Source organism: Acomys minous (assembly GCF_964271855.1).
Source record: "Acomys minous genome assembly, chromosome: 6".
Classification (NCBI taxonomy): Eukaryota; Metazoa; Chordata; class Mammalia; order Rodentia; family Muridae; genus Acomys; species Acomys minous.
Window position 1 is genome coordinate 58002291 of NC_140487.1, and position 19290 is coordinate 58021580.

Genomic DNA, 19290 nt, shown 5'->3' on the forward strand with positions numbered 1-19290 from the left:
GCAGAGTCTACCTTACCAACACTGCCCTGTGGCTGAGAATAGCTCGCTGTAGGCCGCCTCATCTCAGAATACCAAGTAGGCAACCGTTAAAGGGCTGGGAGATGGCTCGGTCTAACCTCGATTGCTATAGAAGTCTGACAGCCTGAGTTTGAATCCCCAGCATCCATATAAAAGCCAGGCTTGGTCCTATACATGCCTGTAACCCTAGTATTGGGGAGGGGGCGAAAGGCAAGTTTCAGTGAAAAATCCCAATGACAAGGGAATAAAGTAGAGATCCACAGCAGAGTGGCCCTGACATCCTTTTTTCCTTTCTTCCTTTTTTTTTTTTCCTGGTTTTTCGAGACAGGGTTTCTCTGTGTAGCCTTGGCTGGAACTCACAATGATCCGCCTGCCTCTGCCTCCCAAATGCTGGGATTAAAGGCGTGTGCCACCATGCCCGGCAGCCCTTGCATTCTTGTATGGCTTCCTCATGTGTATGTAGCTGTATGTACGTGTACACACAGGTACACAGGTACACACACACACACACACACACACACACACACCAGGAAGGTTATTTTTAAACCCCATTGCATGCACACAGTTGTAAGAGCAGAGGAGAGCCATAAAGAAGACAGAAATCCGTCTGGTGCACCCCCATGTGCCACTGGCACTCTTGAAGGACACCTCTGAGTGTGGGTCCTAGCCTTATACTCTGTTTGACACACGGTTTCTTGTTCACTGCTGTGCTCAGCAGGGTAGCTGGCTCATGAACTTACAGTGATTCCTCATCTCTGTCTCCCATCCCATCTTATGCACACTGGAAGTACAGACATGTGCTACTGTGTCCTGCGTTACATGGGTTCTGGGGATCTGAGCTAACGCAGGCACTCACACGTGCATGGCTAGTGTCTTTGCACACTGCACCATCTTCCCTGTGACAGTATGGTATATAAGTGCCTGACCCTGTGGTCCCTCACTTACCATTTTAACATTCAATATGTTCCTCATATTACAAAGATCCAAACCACAGTCCTGCTACTCGGCGCTCACACACAGAACCAGTAGAGGATGCTCGCAGTGGGAGGAGAACAGTGAGCAGGGCACACCCATTCCAGGACAGGAGTGTGAGCAGCTCCAGGCCCTCAGAGCTCAGGAGGATGGGAGCCTGCCACATCTCAGAGCCTCCTGGTCACTGTTAGGTTGGCCAGCGGCTTCTTTGGGACCTCAGGAGAGCTAATTAGGTTGAAGATAATTGAAATTAACAAAACATTTGAGAATGGAATTAGCTCCATTTTTTAGCTGGAACTACCCAGCAGAGAGTAAAGTTAGCCTCACAGGTAGGGGCAGGTACAGAAGAAATGTTTAATAATAATGTCACCACGACAAGTGGGGCAGAAGTTCTGCTGAGTGACTTCTGTTTCCAGAGTCAATAATTCTCCATAGAAACCCATCCAGGTACCACTGGGCTAGGAAAATCCCAACTTTACAAGAACAAACACAGATATGGGTGGGAATCAAGAGTGGTGGTCCATGCATGTAATCCCAGCTCTTGGGAGGTAGAGGCATGAACACCACCAGTTCACCGTCATCCTTGGCTACACAGCAAGCTTAAAGGCTAGCCTGGCCTATATGAGACCCAAGCATCACTCAGTGGCAGAGTGCCTTGGATCTGTGGTGCCCCTGTGCCTCACAAGAAGCTTGTAAGGGATGGATTTTCAGGTTTTCTCCTTCATTTTATTTTTACATATCAGGGCATAAAATTTTGAACAAGCTGTTGGTATATAAACATTGAAAGTGCAGGCAGTAAAAAAGGGGAGAGGTGGGGGAGGTAGCCTCCCTTCACGACTTTGGATGGGTTTTTGTGCCCTTTTCATTTAGTTTTTGATTGGGTGTTGCCCTAGTTTGCTTTCTAGTGCTAGAGCACTGGTGTCAAATGCAACCCATGGCAGCTGCAGTGTTACTTGGCTTCCTCTTCCAGATCATAGCCTGTCATGCGGAGAGGCAAACCTGAAGCGGAGACTGCTCCCTGCGGCTTGCACATCTCGATTGTTTGTACACCTCAGGAACACTTGTCCTGGGGTGGTACTGCCCACAGTCGCCCGGGCCCTGTAACATTAGTCTTTAATTTAAAAAAATGCTTCATAGATATGCCCACAGGCCAGTCTGATGGAGGCATTTTCTAAGTTGAAGTTTCCTCTTCCCAGAATTCTCTAGTTTGTGCCAAGTTGACAAACAAAACAAAACAAAAACAACAACAACAACAAAACCAAACCAAACAAAAAACAAACCCTAAGCAGCACATGTGTTTTTCGTAGTTTTATGCAGTCAAGGTGCTGTGAAAGGGAAATAGAAAAACACAGGGCAGGAGGCATTTTTTATATTTTTAATGTCCTGTTCTCGGCCATAAACATTTATTTTAGAGGTTTCATTATTTGCTGTATGAACTAATGTAGTCTGGTCTTTGTTTAACCTGCTTCTGCCTCTGCTCGTTGAGATTGTGTGTACAATTTCTTTCTATTGCAAATACTGAGTCAAAGGTAAGACTGCTTTGATAAACTCTCGGTATTGATGGCTAAGCAGGTTCCCCTGAGGCATGGCTGTGAGAAGGAGGGGGTGCGGTGCTCACTCTGACCCTCCTGCAGGCAGAAAGACTAGCAACTTCTTTACCCTCCTATCAAGCCACCCCTGGGTGCTCCAGTTTGTCTTTGCTGCTTTGTCTGTCTCTATCTTCCTCATGTGCGCGCATGGACATGCATGCGCGCGCGCGTGCACACACACACACACACACACACACACACCTGTGTGTGGTTCTTCTTTTCTTCCTGTCCCTCTCGGTGTGCCTCCCTCTCTCCTGCTGCCCATCCCCACACTCTTCACACTCGGGTTGTAAAAGCTACCCCTTCAGGTCCAACAGTCATCTAAGTTCAGCCATCACTAGGGCCCGACTAGGTCCAGATCTCAGACTCTGAGAAAGAAGATCTAGTCAACTCAGGGGCTGCCTGTGTCCTGGGGCTACCTAGACGGTAGAGCCATGGAGACAGTGGGAGAGGCTAGCTAGGAGAGAGGCTAGGAGCCCGGGGAGAAGGCTAGGAGCCCAGGGAGAAGGCTAGGAGCCCGGGGAGAAGGCTAGGAGCCCGGGGAGAAGGCTAGGAGCCCGGGGAGAAGGCTAGGAGCCCGGGGAGAAGGCTAGGAGCCCGGGGAGAAGGCCGTCCTGGACACCATGGACTGGGGCAGCTTTGCTTCCTGCCCTGCCAGGAGAGCTCAGGCACACCTGGGTCACCTGGTCTCCCCCAGAGTGTGTGGGATACCTCTTCTTCCTAGGTGAGGAAGATTGGTTTGGTTGTTCACATCTCCCATGCCCCACTCGAGGTGGCGGTTCCACTTCAGACTCTCTCATCATTTTTTTCTATTGCTTTCCTGTTTTTTTTTCTTCGGCATTAGCCTAGGGTAATAGTCTGGGTTTGGACCTATAGTTGCCCTGTGGTCCCCTGATGTGGGTGATTTACTGTTCCTTTCACTCCAAGGGTAAGATAGAGGAGATGGGTGCATAGGAAATGCTTGACCTGGAAACTGAAGCTGGGCTAGGAATTTGGAACAAATATTAGGGTTGGCAGCGAGGCTGTGAGTCAGAAGCAGGTGCTCAGCCTGAGAGCATGCCAGACTGAGGCTGGGGCAGAGCTAGTGGCTCACTGGAAGTGGTGGTGGGGGTGGGGGACAGGAGACAGGGGAGAGGCTGGCATGGCTGGCAAACATTCCCAACCTTCTCTTGGAGTTAGATAGGATGCCTCTTATTTCCTTCATGTTTATAGGAGCAAACTCCAAAAGTTCAGAGTGTCCCCTGAAAAATGTAAGTTTCTGCCCTCTCCCCCTAGGTTGCTTAGCCCGCTGAGGGAATTGATGTTCGGCTGAGAAAACCATGGCCCCAAGAGGTAATCACATTGCTGGCCTGGGCAAGCCTCACTTTGGAGCACCGAGTTCAAGCTCTCTGCCATGCAGCAGACTGTGTCATGGTAACATCATGTCACATGCCATATCACAGGGAGGCCTTCTTGTGTCGGTGGAACCTCTCATAACATATTGCAGAGTGTGTATAGATACTGTTTTATCATCAACTCTGGTTGGTTTTAATGTCACTTTGTCACAAATTAGGGACCCTCACCTGGTTGACTGATTTAGAACGACCCACCCTGCATGGTGGGTGGCACCGGCTTGTAGCAGTCCAGATTTAAAAAAAAAAAAAGGATTTATTGGAAATATCACTTACCCCTATCTCCTGTCCCCCGCCCCATTCCTTTTCTCTTTCTCTGAGTTACCGTTGTCAAGGATTTTATCACAAGGATGAGAAAAGTAACCAATGCACTCACTTCTAGACACTCCTGAGAAAGTGCCAAACGAACACTTCATCACATGTTTTCAAAAATCTTGCTGTAATGGACGTTTTGGTTTCTTGTTATGTGTACGGTGCTCTGCCTGCATGTACACTTGCAGGCCAGAAGGGGGCATCAGATCACATTATAGATGATGGTGAGCCACCATGTGATTGCTGGGAATTGAACTCAGGACCTTTGGAAGAGCAGAAGTTTTGGTTTCTTTAAAACTAAGTCATGTTTTCATTTTAACCTCAAGTGTGGAATGTGGAGCTGCTTTTAGTTTGTCCACAGTTGATAATTGCCTCATGGGGCTTGGAGAGGGGTGTGGTCTTTGCCTGCTGCAGTTAGAATCCTGAGGGCTCATAGAGGGTATAAATGTCAGAGCCCAGAGAGAGGAAAGGATGTTTCGAGCTTCAAGGAATGCTCTGAGGGACACTCCAAGAAGGAAGAAGGCTGCTTTTGGTCCCTCCTGCTGATGCGTTTGCTGGCTAGCTGGACTGCTAGATATTCTGATGACTGAGATTGGACTTGCCCCAAAGAACCCGATGACACTAAACAGACAGACGTAGCCAAATAGAACTCTGCCCCATCTCCCCACTCACCTCTTTCTCTCCTACCAACTGCTGGGGATAAGGGGTGGAGAAAGGAGATAAAGGCATAAGAAATAAAAATAAAATAGTGTTAAAAATAGTGCCAACATGTAGCAGTGTGACATCTGTATGAGTGCTGGAGTTAAAGCCCCATAATGTTAACTCTTGTTTCTTTTTGAAATAGGTTGAGATTGGACTATGTAGTAGTAGTACAAAGCCACAGACCCTTGCAGGTGAAGCTTCCTCCTGATGTTTTCTGGGTTGAACAGTAGTAATTGCTGGGCTTTCATGTGCCACACCTCTCACTTTCCCTCCAGTCTAGAGTTCTTGGGAACAGACAGGATGTGTGCTCTTTCTGGAACCTGAAGCTGTGGCCAGAATGCTGCCACTTCTGAGCAGTGTGGAGTTGAACTTGATGGTGATTTTTTTCCCCCCTAAATGAGGTATCACCATTTCACTGTTTCAAGTACAGCAGCTGCTCAGGCTTGCCGTGGCCTGGGCATGTGACCACAAGCCAGCGGATGTCTGTGAAAAACTATGTTCTGAATGGTTTCAAACAATTGATTCTCAAAAGTTGGAATTACCTGTGCTTGCTCTGTTTATCTTGGGACTTGAGAGTTCATGAAGTTGAAGTTGTGTTGTGTATTTACTGACCATTGAAGGTCTGGTCTGGGTGAGTCTCTGTGTGCATCTATGTGTCTGTTTTCACCTACATGGTGATGTTTTTGAGAATTTGAGTGATAGCTCCTCCCCCCCACCCCATTTTTAAAAATTGGCTAACATCACCGCTGATAATGTAAAGCAGATGTACAGATCACAGACCATCCAGTTGTTTGCAGGGTGGGAAGGTCATTTTAACATCCCTTCCAAAGGTGGCTTTTAGTCAATCTGTAGGCTTATAATTGGGCCCCCGATGACGTGCAAGTAGTCTTTCAGAGAGCTAAGCAGGTGCCCCTCCCAAGACAGAAGACCGCCTTTGACGTCATGGAAACCCCAGATTTCTCTGTGTGACTGTGTAGCTTCTTCTCAAGAAGAAGACGTGTCGTGGAGTCTCAAGATGACTGTGTTGTCATTTGTATGGGCGTTCTCTCTCATGTGTTGACGTTGATTTGACCTTTGACTGTGGCTGTTTCATCCTCGCTGTCCACAGACTCCCGGGTGATAACTCATTTGCTGGGCTTTGTACAGACCAATCTGAAACCAGGGGCTTCCCTGTTGACTTTAAGTTCGTTCTTTTTAACTTAAGCATGTTCTTTCAAAATGTTGTTGGTGGGATTTAAAAAAAAAAAAACAACTCTCTTGAAGCTCTCAAGGGATTTTAAAAACATGTAAGTTCTACTTTGGGAGTATTGTGAATTATGTTGCTATGAATATTCATGGACAAGATTTTGAGTGGACGTGTTTTCATGTGACTGAGGGTGGGTCTAGGAGCAGAATTGAAGGGTCATGTGTAACTCGGTTTTCAGTATTTTTATGGACTGTCAGACTGCTATCCAAAGCGTACAGTCCTCCCAGGGTGTCAGAAAGCTCCCCATTTTTCAATATCCTCCATAACACTTCTGTTAACTACTAAAAAAAAAAAATACAAGTTATAACCACTTTACAGGGTGTTAGATGCAATATCCTAGCCGTTTTGAGTGACATCCCTTATGGCTAATAATACCTGAACATTTTACTTACATTTAGCGCTATTTTTGTATCTTCTTTAGAGAAATAGTCTACCGTAGTTTCTTTACAGTTTTTAAAAGTTGCACGTAGACTGCCAACCTGGAAACATGGTTTACGTTAATATATTCTGGAAGCCAGAACTTGATCAAACCTGTGAGCTGCAATCTCCCATTCGTGGGGTTAGAGTCATCTTCTTGATGTTATCCTTTGGGAAATGTAATTTTGATGGAATCTAATTATTTATCATCTCCCCATTTGTTGTGTGCATAGGTGTCCTAGGGAAGAGACCCTCACCCCGTCCGTGGTGGTGGAATACGAATGGCCCCCATGGGCTCATATATTAGGATCTTAGTCACCAGGGAGTGGCAATATTTTATTTTGTTTTAATTTATATTTTTTTATTTTAATGCATATGGAACTTTATTTTTAAAATTTTTTATTATTAATTTATTCATATTACATCTCAATTTGTTAGCCCATCCCTTATATCCTCCCATTCCTCCCTCCCTCCCGCTTTCCCCCTACTCCCCTCCCCTATGACTGTGACTGAGGGGGACTTCCTCCCCCTGTATATACTCATAGGGTATCAAGTCTCTTCTTGGTAGCCTGCTATCCTTCCTCTGAGTGCCACCAGGCCTCCCCATCCAGGGGACATAGTCAAATATGGGGCACCAGAGTTTGTGTGAAAGTCAGACCTTGTTCTCCACTCAACTATAGAGAATTGTCCTGTCCATTGGCTAGATCTGGGTAGGGACTCGAAGTTTACTGCACGTATTGTCCTTGGCTGGTGCCATAGTTTGAGCAGGACCCCTGGGCCCAGATCTGCCCGTCATAATGTTAATAGTTAGGAGGTGTGGCCTTGTTGGAGGAAGTGTGTCTCTGGGAATGGATGTGCTCTGAGGTTGCAAAAGCCCATGTCAAGCTTAGAGTCTCTCTGCTCATGGATCGGAATGTAGTTCTCAGCTATTGCTCCGGTGCCTGCCGGGATGTCGCCATGTTCCCCACCGTGCTGCTACTGCTGCTGGACTGAACCGCTGACACTGTAAGCCAGAGTTGCTGTGGCCATGGTGCCTCTTCACAGCGATAGAACAGTGACTAAGACAGCAACAAAGGGCAGGAAATGTCTCACAGTTTGAGTCTTTGGTCCATTTTGAGCTAATTTTTTAAAAATATGATATTATATAAATTTTTAATTCCATTTGACTTTGCCCTTCTGACTGTAGATTTTTATGTTGTCCAGCTATCACTTACTGAATTGTCTTGGTATTTTATTTTGACAAAAATGAACGGACACCGGAAATGCAATGTGCCCTTTCACCTCTTACTGTGTGTTCCTCTTGGCCATCAAAAAAGCCACCATCAGATGAGAGCCTCTGCCTGTGCTTCTGCACCGATGCACATTAACGAACCCCTTTCCTTCATAATAAAGGAATACCTGGGGGGCTGGAGAGATGGCTCAGAAGTTAAGAGCATCGCCTGCTCTTCCAAAGGTCCTGAGTTCAATTCCCAGCAACCACATGGTGGCTCACAACCATCTATAATGTGATCTGATGCCCTCTTCTGGCTTGCAGGTGTATGTGAAGGCAGAATATTATATACATAATAATACATAACTAAAGCTTAAAAAAAAAAAAGGAATACCTGGAGCATAAACATGGCTCGTCAGCCTTACTGATCTGTATATGCAGCCTTACGTCAACACACAGCATTGGTGCCTGCAGCTCTGCAGTAACTTCAGAACCAGAGTTGCGAGTCCTTTAAATTGGGGAAGGATTGCTTTTGATGTGATGTTGACGTCTGCTCTTCAACACCACACACTTTGAGGCTTTTTGCTTTTCCTGTCACTGTGAGTCATTCTAGAAATGTTACTTTAATAAACGTCATGGATATAGATGGAATCAGATGGATTCCAAAAGTTTGACCAGTGGGTCCTTAACCTTAAAATAAAGTGTAAGTGCAGTCCAGAGGATAATCCTGGACACTCAGCGCTACATGAGGGCGCCCGCCGTAGTGCCCAGACATGCTTGGCACAGAATGTGTCTGTTGCATCTTCCGTCCCCTTCTCATAGATAAGCTTTCCTTGCGCCTCAATACACAGCTCTGAGTTCTTGATTAATGTCATCTTTTTTTTCCACAGAGAAGCTGATTTTTTTTTCCAAGGTCAGTCTTAAGTATAGCTCAGTCTTAAGGAATCTGGGGCATCGTGATGCAGTGTCAGTTCAGCCCTTTGTCAGCAGTATCTAGAACTGAGTCTGCTAGTTACTTTTCTTATTCCTGTGACAAAATACCTGGCAAGGTAATGTAAAGAAAGGTGGGTTTGAGCCGGACACGGTGGCATACTGTCTGTAATCCCAGTACTCGGGGAGGCAGAGGCAGGCTGATCTCCGTGAGTTCGAGGCCAGCTTGGTCTACAAAGTACGTCCACGACAGACAAGGCTACACAGAGAAACCTTGTCTCCAAAAACCAAACACACACACATGCGCATGCAGACACACACACAAAATTAAGAAAGAAAGAAAAAGAAAAAAAAAAAAAGAAAGGTTGGTTTGAGGGAGTGGCCCATCATGACATAAAATGCATGATGGCAGGAACATGAGGCAACTGGTCACATGACATCTTTAGTCAGGAAGCAGAGAGAGCGATACACGCTGGTGCTCCACTTAACATTTCCCTTTTGCTCAGTCTGGGATAAAGAATGATGCTCCTCACTGAGGTAGGTCTTCCCAGCTCAGTTAAATCTCTCTGGAAATACCCAAGTTGGCACATCCAGAGGGATGTCTCCGGAAGGAAGTGGCTCTAAGTCCTGCTAAGCTGACAGTCATGGTCTCTTGGCCATCACACCATGCTTGGCCTATAGTAAGCGCTCAGTCCGTGAATGTTTGTTAAGTGAGTCCCAGATGTTGGCCCTGCTATCTTACCTGCTTGCAGAAATACAATGCGAATTGCTCATTCGTGCCCTAAGTGAGCCAGCCCTCTAACATTTAAGTACAAGGATATTTCCCACAAGACTTGATGGGATAAATTTCCATCTGATTTACAATTTTTAGCTTTCTTGAGTGACACAACTTTGCACAAATGGTGTTGTATTTATGACATCCAGATACTTCCTTTTTAAGGTAATACTTCCTTTGAGACACAAGAAAGGATTGATTCTTAGTCATAAACCTTAAGGGGAAATAAGGAAGCCGAATAGGGACAAAGATGTGAGAAAGGACGCCCAAGGAGGATGGGGCCATAGGGAGCTGTGCCCCGGCGCCACACATTGCTGATAGGCTTTATGCAGTCGTCACAGTTGACCTTGATTCTCTATACCTCCAGCGTCTAGACCTGAAACCATGAACAAAGAATAGCCCAGAGTTATTACTGGCTGAGAGGAGCCTGACTCATGACCAAACCGTGCTGCCTGTGCTTGCTGGGTCATTACAGCCATCACGGACAAACCACCTACCTTTAAAGAGACCAGTTGTTTTGTGGACTCGGGATAATTGCATCTGAAAGCTAGACAGAGCTGTCAGGCTGAAGGCATGTTGAGGAATGGGTGCTACCTCAGAGAGTGGATTGTGTTATCAAACAGCTTAGGACTGAGCTCAGCCAAGGTAGCAACTTCAGTTTTGTGGTTATTGTTGTAATTGCAGGTTCTCCTGAAGGCTTTTGAGCACTTCTAGTGTGTCAAGATGGGTTACACAGTGGCTTCACGGAGCCCAGCCCCCAAAGGGTGCCATGGGGGTCTTGGTTACCCTTCTCAACCCAAAGCCCCTCAGTACTGCTAAGTAGCAGGATCCCCTACAAACTCAAAGCCCATCCTCAGCACTGGGAGGTAGCCGGGAACATTTTAGATAATCACGGTGCAGGGTAAGACCTTTTGAGTAGGGAGTCTGGTCTCTTGGCCTCTTGGAGCTGTTGTTTTTAGACTCATTTGTGATACTACACATTATTAAAGCTGACTCTGTCTAAGAAGAACTTAAATTAGGAGTTGCAACCAAACTGATCTAACTCTGTGGATATGTACATAGCACTTGTAAAGTACTCTCATTTCCAAACTTGCCTTTACTTTGTTTTTGTGTTGGAGGGTTTTGTTTTTTTGTTTTTTGTTTGTTTGTTTGTTTGTTTTCTAGTTTTTTTTTTTTTGAGACAGGATTTCTCTGTGTAGTGTTGGCTGTCCAAGACTCACTTTGTAGACCAGGCTGGCCTTGCACTCACAGCAATCCTCCTGCTTCCACCTCCTGAGTGCTGGGATTATGGGAGGCAGCATGACACCTAGCTTTACTGTTGGTTTTGAGCTGTTACTCAGGAAGCCTGTTTGTTGGGTATCTGACAATCCTCAGTGTAATGCACCTAGAGTTCAGTTTCAGCACCATTTGTCCTGATTCTCCTGAAGAGTACAAAGGACAGAACAACCAGGGGTGGAGTTGATCACTTGAAAAGCAAACTGATGACTTCTGCTCTGGAGTAGTTAAACATGGACAACGAACCGTGGTGGGAGGTGGGACTGTGGAGCTTGGTATGACTAGAATGCATCCTGGAGTTCTACCACAGAGAAAAATATGTCCACTCAAGTGTAGAGAACTCCTTCTCCTCATCTCCCTACCTCCAGCCCACCTTCTTCCAACTTCTGATAGGAGTTATTTACATAATTACACATGGTGGGTGAAATAGGAATGACCCCCATGGACTCAACTACTTGAGTGCTTGACCATTGGGAGTGGTACTATTAGGAGGTGTGGCCTTGTTGGAGTAGGTGTGGCCTTGTTGGAGGAAGTGTGTACGGTGGAGGCAGGGTTTGAGGTCTCATACTCAAGGTAGGCCATGGTTTCCTCCTGCTGCCTTGGGATCCAGATGTAGAACTCTCGGCTCCTTCTCCAACACCACGTCTGCCTGCATGCTGCCATGCTTCCCACCATGATGACAATGGACTAAAGCTTCGACACTGTGAGCCAGCCCAAATGAAATATTTTCCTTTATAAGAGTTGCCGCGGCCATGGTGCCTCTTCTCAACAGTAGAAACCCTAACCAAGGCATGTGGTGGCTGTTCTTGGTTGCCATCTTGACTCTGTCTGGAATGCACTACAGTCCAGAAATGGAGGGCACACCTGTGATGCAGAGCTTGAGGCAGGAAGGCAATATGCTTTTGATCTAGATTTTAAGGTTAGAAAACACAGACCTTTCATCGGTATCTAGAGGTGGGAAGACATCTTTACTCTGGGCCACACCTTTACTCTGGGCCACACCTTCAGCTGGAAGCCTACATAAGGACAACAGAAGAAAGAAGGTTCTGTTCTTTGCCTGCCTGCCCTTGTCTTGCTTGCGCATCTATTCCTTCACTGGCGTTGGAACCCGCTTCTTCAGGATTCCAGCACATATGGAAGAGCAGCTGAGACACCCAGCCTTGTAGGATTGAGCAACCACTAGATTCTTGAACTTTCCATTCACAGCTGGGTTAGCTGGGCGGCAGCCTGTAAGTCATTCCAATAAATTCTCCATATATATTTACATAGACATTCTGTAGGCTCTGTGACTCTTGAGAACCCTAAGACACTATTTTAAAAAAAAAAGTTAAGAGGAGGAAGAAGGTGGGAAGGGACAGGGGGAGGGAAGAAATGGAAATGACAACAGCCAAGCACCTTAGTGATCTATCTGCCTCACTTCCAGTAAGTCTACTAAACTATGGGGTATGTGTCGTCACTGTGATGTGACAGACAGCAGTGCGGTTGGGATTCCCAGGGTTGAGGGGCAGCTTGCATTCGTAGTTTCAGTCAAAGATGTCAACTCCCATTGTGTTTCTTATTAACACTCACCTGACGTGTCTTCATTGCTGCATTTGATGGCTGGCCACAGGGAGTGATCCTAGGCAGCCTCTCTCGTCTTGTCGAGTGGCCCTGTAACCTTTATAACCGAGGCACAGTCAGAACAGAGGGCGAGCAAGTGGAGAGACTGGTGGAGCGGCTGAGAACCTGGGCCTGGGAAGTGTGCGGTGAAACCAGTGGGAGAGATCAGAGCATTTGAGAAGAGGCCACACAGCTCCAAAAAAATGATTTCCCTTTTGTTTTTGCTTAGTGGTATGCGCTTCATTGTGAAAGATCAATCAGAAGAAAAAGGTTAAAGGAGAAAGTAAAATATCACCCCAAATCTCAGCTAGAAAATCCCCATGACGAATATTTATCCTAGGTATGCCTCTCTACACAGTATAGAGAGATGAACAGAGAAATGACTGTGTAAGCCTGGGCTCTGACGAAGCCTGGTATTCTAAAATGAAACATTGTTTACTGGAACTGAACAAAGGAGAAAGAATGGCTGATATTCTGTGAAGCAATTATTATTTTTTTTAAAGATTTATTGACTATTATACATACAGTGCTCTGTCTGCATGTATGCCTGCAGAGCAGAAGAAGAAGGCATCAAATCACATTATAGATGGTTGTGAGCCCCCATGTGGTTGCTGGGAATTGAACTCAGGACCTCTGGAGGAGCAGTCAGTGCCCTTAACCTCTGAGCCATCTCTCCTGCAGTTCTTTATTATAGGATTGCCTTCTCCCAGGTTCAGAAAGGATGGAAACCACCTTGCTGGTGGTAGGCAGGATGGCCACGAGATGGCACAGCAAGCAATCAGGTCCTCCTGTGTCCATCCCAACCCGATTTCCTCCTGTTGGCTGCTTGTTTTGTTTTAGTGCCGTTAGAATTTCTGATGTCTGTGCCTCTAATCCCCCCTTGCTACCTCCTACTTATTTCTCCGAATCAGTGTGCTAGTAACCATTGGCCTTTTCACCATGGCTTATTATTTTCATAATTTCCTTGGTGGGTTTCACATTTTGAAAGAATTGTTGGCTGCCTTATTCTCTGAGTTTATGAATTCTTCATTTTTGAGGATTGTTGCTTATGCACACTTTGTGTAGTATTATAAAGGGTGAGACTCACGTGTCTTGGGCATGATGGTCAAGTACACTACTACTGAGCTACAGCACTACTTTTGTTGACGGTATTTTGAAAGATAACTTTTTTACTGTCATAATTTCTTCTAAAGACAGTTTATACTCTATTATTTATAAGGTTCTTGTTTTGAATGGGGACTTTTTTAAAGACAGTGTCATGTATTCCACGCTGGTCTTGAACTGGTGACTTTGAACCTCTGATCCTCATGCACCACCATGCCTGGAGTATGTATGTGGTGGGTAGACCAAACGCATGACATTGTACATGGGAGGTAAGTTCTCTGCCATCTGAGCTACACCTCTAGTCCAGTGACATCTAAGACTCAATCAGTGGAGTATAGATTGAGCAATGGCCAAAACTGAATTGAAAGTTGGACATTGATTATGGATAGATTTGAATGCTGGGAGGCTGTTTTCTTGGGGAATTTCCCACGTGTTTGCCACATGGAATGATGCTTTATGGATGTCTAGGACTCTGTAATGTGCCTGGTTGGCTCCTCTCCCTGTTGTGAAGACTCTTGGCTAGCCAGGGAGGTGTTTGTTGCCATCTGAGGATAATAGAAAGGGGAAGATATTTTCATCTACCCACAAATTGGAAGCTGGTAATGCTATTTGAGCAGACAATTTTTCTTGTCATTGTTCCGAAAGACAGCCTTTCACCTTGGGTCACAAGCTGTTGTCTTAATAATGAGCAGTCTTTAGAGGGAAACGTTCTGAAATGGCCTGTGAACTCCATGCTTCCTTTTTTTTCTTTCTTTCTTTCTTTCTTTCTTTCTTTCTTTCTTTCTTTCTTTCTTTTTTTCTTGGTAAATTTTTTGGTGGCTTATTACTAAAAAAATCTCTTACTTCAAGTATCATGTTTTACCTTTTATTTCCTTTTTAACTGTCCAGTAAAGTATGTGAGAAAGGAAATTGCCTGGGTGTGAATTAACACTGGAAGACTGAACCATTATAGCTGGCCATTGGCTGTGTCAGAGGGAGACGAATGTAAGTGTGCAGTCGTGTCTTTGTGATCTCATGTGTGCTAACAAAAAAAAAAAAAAAAAAAAAAAAAAAAAAAAGGAAGAGTGCTATATCCAAAAACTACCTGGAGTGGTTTTAAATTAAGTGAAACATAAATTTAGTTTGTTGCATCGGCCCCATATCCAGTGCCCAGTGGATGGCCAGGCTGTCTCCAGCCTCCGGAGTCAGCATCACTGAAGTCCTGCCAGGGAGCCCTGGTCCATGTACAGAGCTTCTCCTTTGCTGACTGCCTGGTGTTGTCTCTGTCCTGATGATTGACTTTCCGTCAACTTCCTGGTTCCCTTGGCTTCAGTCGTTCCGCCCAGGTGGTACTGTGAAGCTCTGCTTTCCCGGTGGCCCCATTGGCACCCTTCAGTTTCAGGCCACATCAAGCCTACAGGAGATCCTGTGACGGGGTGGGACTAGATCATTGCAGCACAGGAGTTGCTAGACAACCCCCAGCTAAGGCCTACGCATATTTGCTTGTTCTTACCAAAGGGTGGAATCTTTATAACTATTTAAATGCATCCATCACTTAGAACTGCTGCCTCAGCTCCTTTTTCCCCAGTGGCTCCGAGTCCTGGTTGGGAAGGATACAGCCAGATTCTCTTCTTTGTTGTCCCCTTACTGACTGACCCCGATGTCTTAGATATTTTCTTTAAGGCTCAGTTGCCAGTTGGCGAATGCGCTCACAACCCAGGGCAAAAACTGCTGTGGGAATGCCGTCACCACCCAGGGCATAAACTTCTGTGAAAGCATCACCAAGTAACACACACGAGAGGTGCCGAGATCTAGTCAAAAGGTAGCCATCTGAGGGACTTGCTTTCCATAGCATCGTTGGGCCCAGTCTTGAACTTCAGTGTCACATTTGTGGTCCATCAGTCACTATCAGAACTTGGTCACTTTGATCAGCCAATAGGTCCATGTAGTAAACTGGGCCTGCTTCACCTGAGGGACTTGTATTAGGCAAAGGTGAGACCTGTGGTTGATGGCCAAGGAGCTCTTTTCTGAGTTTGACCCAGGAAGTCAGGAGTAGGATGCTTCTGGTGGAAGGAGCCTGATGGTCCTGATGAGGAGAGTGGGTGTGGCTGCCCACTTAGCTATGAGCCCCATGGTCCCATTCTCATGATCTTCACTTGCCCAGCCAAGAGGCCTGCTAGGGATGCAGGTTAGTTAGTACCGTGTAACAAACATTTCAAAAATGTGGCCAAGCTACCTATAGAGATGACTCTCCAAACAAAATGTTTTATTTGGGGCTAGATAAGACTTAGGATTGCAACCATCGACACATGTAGAGGTCAGGGTGGCCTCTGGCATGTCTAGGGAACAAAGGCAAGATTGCAGAGTGCTACAATTTGATTGTGAAATGTCCCTCCTCACAGGCTCATGTGTTACAGTTGGTCCCTAGCCAGTGTCACCACTTTGGAGACTTGTGGAACTTTAGGAGGTGGGGCCCAGCTGGAAGAAGTAGGTTGCTTGGGCTTGGGCCTCGAGAGTCACAGCCAATCCTGCCTTCCAGCCTGCCTCTTTGCTGCCCCCTGAGCTGAGTCTCTGAGATGTAAACAGGCAAGCAGCCTCAGACTGGACCCAGCCATGTTAGCTACCACACCTTCCTTACCTTCATGGACTGCACTTCTCTCAGACTGTAAGTCAAAACAAGTCCTTTCTCCTTTAAGTTGCGTCTCATCAGATATTTAGTTCAGCCATCGGGAAAGTCACAGGAGTCTTACTAGGGCAGAGGAATCTGAGTACGTTAGTTTGAGAGGAAGTTCACAGATATCTCCCAAGCCCGAGGAGCTGGTAAGCTCTGCCTGGCCAGGGGGTGATGGTCAGTCTAGAAAGCTTGTTTTAGGGTCATAATGGACGGTTCCATTACCAGATGCTAAGAAAACAAGAGTCCTTTTTGAAGACAGATTTCATTATGTAGCTCAGGCGGGTCTCAGCCTCCTGAGCGCTGAGATTCTAGGCAGGCACCAACATGCTCAATAAAAACAATCTTCAGATACAGTCAAGTGTGGTGACATAGTCCTGTTTCTACTCCATAACCCAGCATGTGGGCGACAGAAGGATTATTGGTTCAAGGCCAGGCTCTACCTCAAACAAAACAAATCCCTAGTTTGTTGGGTTGGGTTGGGGTAGCAGGGTAGTTCTGGGAACAGTTGTTGGCAACTCGTTTTAATGGATGGCCCATGGTACTATTTCAGGTGGGTGTGACAGAGTAAATATTCTCCTTCATGTGTCCGGTTCCCACAAGTTGGCAGGCGACAAGAGTGACAGAGTTTACTTTGCCCCCAGTTCTATGAATTGGCAGAATTCTGAGAAGAGCTGCCTTCTACCCCATTCCGCATCAGCTGGGGCTTTTGGGTAGGCTGGGGGGCTGTATCATTTGAAGAGTGCTCATTCGTACATGCTCACATGTGTGTGTGGGTTGATGTTGGCATGAGCTGGGTCTCGGTTTATTTTCAGATGCCGTCGCATGTGCCACCTTTGATTGGCTTCCCCGAACATGGTGGCTAGAATCAGAAGTGTCCCCCCCCCCCCTTGTTTTATGCTTGTGCGCTCCTGTAGGAGTTGTGGTCTGGCTGGTGAAAGTAGATAGGAAATGGAGGGTAGACGCCTTTGAAGTGAGAGTCACCCACTTCCTGTCCTTCTTGCTCTGTGCAGGTGTCAGGGACACCTTAAACAGATATCATGGGCCAAAATATTTGTACTTTTTTAGTCCCCTCACCCTACAGGTGTTTGGTAACTAGGAGATATTTGGTAACAAAGAGTGAACGAAATTTATACTGTAACCAAGTTGATCAGGTGAGCATCTTGGTCCAACCAAGATGGCAGCTCTGTTGCCATTTGTAACATCATCTCCTGCTTTTCTAGCAGCATGAGGAACAAGGGCACGTCCTATGAGTGAGGTGGCCTGTCCCTGTCATCAGCACCCGGGAGGCAGAAGGACTGTGGGTGAAGGTTGGCCCGGGGTTACATAATGAGGCTAACTCAAACAAAACAAAACGAAACAAAACCGCGGTGTGTTTTGGTTGCTATTGGACCAACTGACTGGCCACCAAGCCCGTGTTATGGAGTGGCTGTCGAAATCCAAGACAGAACAGGGAACAAGAGAGTCTGGACCTTGCACTTTACACACTTCACTGCAGCGGAGTGAGTGAGTCATGGTCTCATTGTCAACCCTGGAAACAGGTGCTTCCAGATTTTTCTTCACTTTTTGGCTCTGAGCTGCCAAAAATCCATCCCAGGTTTTTCTTTTGCTTTGTTCTGCCCTTTCCTTCTATTTCTACTTCCTTCCACTTTTTTCTTTCTTTTTTTCCTCCCAGCTTGAACACTTTAAAGCTGCTCCTGTTCCTCTCTTCCCAGCAGTCCTTCTGCTAAGTGTAAAACTTGCTATGTGGCTCTTTTTCGCCACCTGCATCCGGCAGAGTTGTGTTTTCCTTACAGGCTGTTGCTTGCTATAGCCCTGGGAATATCGCAACAGCACCTCTCAGGAGCTTCGCTGTACAGAGCTTGCTTTGAGCTTAATGCCCACTTAGGCGAGGACCAACTGGAAGTGTGTGGGTCTGGTACACGACCCACAGGAGTGTTTCATTTCTTCTTTGAGCCCTTAGTTAATGTATTTATAGAGGATTACTCAGGGAGGTTTTTAAAAACATTTCCAAAATGATGATAAGTACGTTTTTATAGGAGATAGAGAAGTTTTGAAAAAAAATTCATGTTCATTCTTTCTAGTGACTCTGTTGACAGTCCTTTAAGTTAAATAATAAAATGCAGAGGGCAGTGGCCGATGGTTAAAACTCATTTCTGTTTCCCCCAAGCAGTCATCAGTGAAGGGAGGGGTAACGCCACCCACTGATAGAATTCAAACCACCAGGTGCTGTTTTAGGTTCCTGGGTGTGCTGTCTCCTCTTACCCTATAAACCGCTAAGCCACACCCCGCTCTGCACTTAAATTTGCTATAAATTAGATGCCACAGGCATAGGTCTGCCATTAGGCACACAAGTGAAATGAAACACCCCAAGAGGAGAAGGCAGCTCCGTGAGTAAACCTACCCCCAACCCCCTTTTTTTGTGGAAGACCAGGTGATCTGCAGCTCAACCCTCTGGAAACCCCAGAAACAGCAGGGGAGCTTGGCTTGTCAAGCTCCAGAAGATCTGGAGGAATTAGTATAAAGTGGGACCAGGCTTAGGGGGTCTTGTTGCTTAAGCCGGTGATCCTGTCCTGTAAGCCAAGATTGAGAAACGTCACCAAAAGTGGCCCTCTTGGTCCAGCACCCTTTTTTCCTCTGGACACCTTTTTTTCTATTTAGGCCCCACCCTGTCTTCTGGACTCCTGCCTAGAATACCTGCCAGCCGCTGGTGCATCCTGTTTCCTTCCACTCATCAGACTCCCTTCATCCCGTAATTGAGCTTGCATTACTTAGTTCCCTTTGCCGAGGGCTGAGAACAGCTGTGTTTGCACAAAGCAGGCGCTTTCTAGATGCACGGTAGAGGGAAGTTTCCCCACGATGGTTGCTCTCTTCCACCTTTCTGTCTTTTACACTGGCATCTTTTACTGTTCCATGCTGCTCCATAACTGTCTTTTTTTGTTTATGTATATATATGTGTGTGTGTGTGTGTGTGTGTGTGTGTGTGTGTGCAGAACATGCACACGTGTGTGCAAATGCATGTAAAGCCCAGAGTTCTGTGTTAAGTATCTTCCTTAAGTACTCCACACCCTATTGTTTTGAGAGTCTCGCACTGAACTTG

General features: G+C 46.2%; 1 protein-coding gene across 6 annotated transcripts in view; it reads left to right on the forward strand.

Annotated features, from left to right (window-relative positions):
• The window catches only part of OSBPL3 (oxysterol binding protein like 3), a 184615-nt gene that overhangs the window by 63574 nt on the left and 101751 nt on the right, over positions 1–19290 (forward strand). For 2 of the 6 annotated variants that reach the window (XM_084787331.1, XM_084787332.1), the window contains exon 1: positions 16042–16184. The exons of 2 other annotated variants lie outside the window; for them this stretch is intronic. In XM_084787331.1, the coding sequence (XP_084643457.1) occupies positions 16162–16184 (23 nt within the window). In that variant the 5' untranslated portion in view covers positions 16042–16161. Of the gene's footprint in view, positions 1–11910; positions 12067–16041; positions 16185–18453; positions 18581–19290 lie in introns of those variants that run through there. 2 more of the 6 variants (XM_084787335.1, XM_084787336.1) reach the window with 2 other exon arrangements.